This window comes from Morone saxatilis, unplaced genomic scaffold, assembly GCF_004916995.1.
Source record: "Morone saxatilis isolate NCDOM2014 unplaced genomic scaffold, NCSU_SB_2.0 Contig19, whole genome shotgun sequence".
Lineage (NCBI taxonomy): Eukaryota > Metazoa > Chordata > Actinopteri > Moronidae > Morone > Morone saxatilis.
The window spans coordinates 14,977,696-14,981,586 of record NW_023339751.1 but is presented as its reverse complement, the minus strand read 5'-3'; the positions used below and the strand labels follow the sequence as shown (position 1 = coordinate 14,981,586).

General features: G+C 43.1%; 1 protein-coding gene across 4 annotated transcripts in view; it reads right to left on the bottom strand.

The window, feature by feature from the left end:
• The window catches only part of ccser2a (coiled-coil serine-rich protein 2a), a 56,586-nt gene that overhangs the window by 38,483 nt on the left and 14,212 nt on the right, over positions 1–3,891 (bottom strand). For all 4 annotated transcript variants that reach the window (XM_035663412.1, XM_035663413.1, XM_035663409.1 and 1 more), the window contains exons 2-3: positions 1,733–3,213; positions 1,442–1,653 (exon numbers count right to left, since the gene is read on the bottom strand). In XM_035663412.1, the coding sequence (XP_035519305.1) occupies positions 1,442–1,653; positions 1,733–3,170 (1,650 nt within the window). In that variant the 5' untranslated portion in view covers positions 3,171–3,213. The remainder of the gene's footprint in view (positions 1–1,441; positions 1,654–1,732; positions 3,214–3,891) is intronic.

Here is a 3,891-nt window from a genome sequence, read left to right as displayed (position 1 = left end):
GGCTATAGCCTACAAGTACAACTGTATAGGTGCTTGGTAATGGCCTCAAGGTATATTAGCTGAGTAATGTCAACCCCCTTTTAAGGGAAACTGATCTTAATGACACAACAGATAGGATCCACATTAAAGGGCTAGTGTGTAACATTTAGGAGGCNNTTCTTGAGTTGGTTGCAATCTGCAATCTTACCACTGCATGCCACTAAATCCTACACACTGATCCTTTAACACTTGATTATTAAGTCTTTATTTTAATGCCAAAATGTAGTAGGACACACTTCTATCTCATTTCCAAACACACCCACTGTTTGAAAACTGAAAACACTGACTTTTGCTTTTCTAATCACAGACCAAAGAGAAGGATGATAAGACTGCATAATACTGGATATTTCCATTTTGTAGAGTTAAAAGTCCCATAAATTCAAATAAAATAGAATAATAGTGATATACAGGGCATGGAAATGTAAGCCCCATGGAATCACTTAGAGCTATAGACAGTAGACATACTGTATGTTTAAGAGGATTTCCAGTTAGAGTAAATATGTTCTGTCAGTGTGCAGTGTGACCGACGGTAATCTAGGTTTGGCTCTTGAAGCGAACATTAAGTACTACATTTTGTGGTGGAGAAATTCAGTCTTTTGAGCTGGTCGTTTGATACTTGAACTCTTGCCTGTACGGTGCCCATGGAAATGTCAGAAGAATGCCATTTGTATAATGTGTATCAGACCACTCTCAAGGTGTCATAACCCTAACATTTCTTTGAACCTTCCCCCTCTTAAAAAACTACTATACTTCGAAATGAACCCACTTCTAAGTCACACAAGTCTGTTCTTTGCCAACTATCAATTTGTTAAAGCTGCAACAGCTTTAACTGTTCTCTGAAGTTTTTAGCCTTAGCAACCGTATCACCGCTAAAGGGTTCTGGCTGCTCTCCACCCCTTTCCCTTGTTGGAATATACAGAGTTACAGAGCAATCTGCCAGTTGGCATGAAGCAAGAAGGAGTGGAGGACATGAGAGCTTGTTGGCAGACGCTACAACAAGAGTGCTTACTTTCTTATCAGTTTAATAAACAACTGATAAATTATACTTACTATTATTAGTACTATACTATTAGTTAATTTACTATGAACTAATCAATCAAAATAATCATCATCATCTCTTTTACTTTAAAGAATAATAATCCGACCGACTCCAAATTCAGTAAGATAGTATCTCATATTTAGTTCATGTCGTTGTTTTTTTTTTCTAAAAAATGTTCTGGATAAAAGTGAATATGAGATGATTACCCATTTGAAACCCAAACAGGAAAAAGAAGAAGTAGTAGGAAATTAGTTTTTAAAAAGTCTTTTTAAGATTTTAGGACTAAGAAATTCACAAAGGTTATGTTTTTTACATTGTACACATTTATGTCAAAATTCATTACAGCTTGAATCTGGGACTCACCACGCTGTTGAGCTCTGAGTCATCATAGCTGTCACACGGATGTGTCCCAGGACCCCCAAGGGGCTCAAGACCATCCTCATCCCACATGTAGGTCCCACCAGAGCTGTTGGAGGGTGAGAGCTCCACAGATGAAGCCTGTAGGGCATCACACTGCTCTGATGACAATACCAGTGGTCCCTGGGAGTCCTGCATAGGGCTTTCTTCTTCATGTCCTGTACAAGATATATAAACAGCTGAAACATATGTAACACAAAAATAAGGCTGAATTTCCTTTTAATTCAGTTTTCTTACCTTCCAGATCCAAAGTGTCCCAGTCAAGGGTCTCATTGAGAAAGCTGTGAAGCCGGGTTTGGGCAATGCTGCCAGTTTTCCTGTTGTCAGGCAGGTTCCCATCACTGAGCACATCTCCCACACTGTAAATGTCATCTAGAAAGTCTTCACTTGTGTCCCCTCTGTCTAGAGATGAGGCAGAAGATAAGGACATGTCCTCCAGAGTCTCGCCTTCCGCCTGGCCAGAGCTCTGCTTAGGCACACCACTCCCTCCTTCATTTCTACCTCCAGAGCTTCCATCACTGTCACTGTGTGAGTCCGCTTTGTCAGCCTCCCCAGTTGGCCCAGTTTCTATTGCTATACCTAATAGCTCTCCACATTCAGGGGCAGCTGGAGGTCTGATATCCCCCTTGACCCTACCTGTAAAAAGAGGCTTCTGTTGCTTAGCCTGCCCAGATCGAGTCAGTCTGTAGCCCAAAGACCCCCCACTGCTACCCAATGACTTGGTTAGCACACAACTGGGGAGTAGAGGCTTCCTCAGAGCACTGGGAGTAGTGGGTGCTGGAAGGATCGAGAGGGTGGGCAGAGAGGAGGCAGCTGGGGGAGTTCTACTGTACTGAAGACCTCCTGAACCTCCAAGGCTGCCATTCAGGCTTCCGAGTCCTAAACCCACTCTTCCATTGCTCAGCTGAGGGGGTTTGAGGAAACTACTCCGAGGAGGCCGGAGCTGAGTGTTCGCCAGAGGCTTGGCCAGCTCCACAGCCCGGTTAAAGGAGAAGGACCGCGTCATAGGCTGGCTGGTGGGTGAGGGAATCTGCTTGAAGTGAGTGAAGCTGTTGGAACGCACCATGTTGTCCAGTGCCAAGGTCTTTAGACCGTCACTGGACTGGGAGAGGCTGTCTTGAGAGCTGCTCCTGGGAGAGCTGGAGCCTAACCTTGGCCGCACAAGGCGAGACTCTGAACCTGTTCGAGCAGGGATACTAGAACCATTATGGGTTATTTTAGGGCCTCCATTCAGCTGGCTTTGGCCTTGCTTGGTTCCTACTTTGGGACTCATCTTCAAGGACTGCTTGGGGATGGCCTTAGGACTGGAAACGGCTACCATCAAAGAACCTGGGTGCCGCATCTTGGGTGTTGCTGGAGACCCACTTTTTAACTCCTTTGTTAAAGAGGGAAACTGGGTCTGAGCTTTGTCTTCACCTCCGTCCCCAGGGCTGGTGGGTGTGGTAGGGCTAGAAGGGGTGGTCCCCTCGTCTCTCTTCCACCTTAGTGAAAAAGGAGAGGCACGGATCACACCGTTTTGCCGTGTTCCAGGGGGAGTGGTCTTACCATCTTGGGTAGGCGTAGTTGGCTGGGTGGAACCATTGGTCAAGGGGCTTGTGCCACCAGTGGAGGAGCGTCCACCGAACTTAGGCAGTCTGGATACCATGGCGGATCTGATGGGAGCTTTTTCTTCCATTAGATGCCAAAAAAGGCATGGAGGAACATGGAATCACACACAACTGGGGGAAGAATACACAGAGAGACAGAATAGGATAAGATTTAAGTATACATGGCTTGGGACACTCACAAGCCCCTTTATGGGCTGATTCAGTCCTTAAAACTCTTTGTGAAAGCCAACAGCTGCCACATTGTGTAACTTTTCTAATAATACCTAAAGCTCTTAAAGCTGGAGATATCAAATAAAAGCAATCTCTACCAATACTATGCCTTCCCAGCGCCATACTCCAAACCCAACCCTAACCCTGTTTAAATATAATGTTAAACATAGTTCTCAGTCATTCTATACACTACACAAGCACAAGTTATAATGTGTTTTATTATCATTACGCACAATAATTATTGGGGTAGATAAATTATTGGCTGATAATGGAAAATGTATATTATTATGAATTATTTGGGTAATTAAACCACAGCTGATAAATTATCTGTCCATAATAATATTCATTTATTTTGAATTCTTATGCAAAACATTTGACATGCTTTATGTTATATGAAAGCCAAAGTATGTCTGTAAAGTTTTTTTAATTACTTCACTAGAAAAACAACATTTGAAGAATACATTTGTTGTTTGTTTTTGTTACGTTAGAACAGAGCTATGGAATATTAAATCATTCATCTTTGTTCATCTCAGCCTCTCTTTCCACCAAGTGTGTAAAAACTACAGGTTATGAATTTCT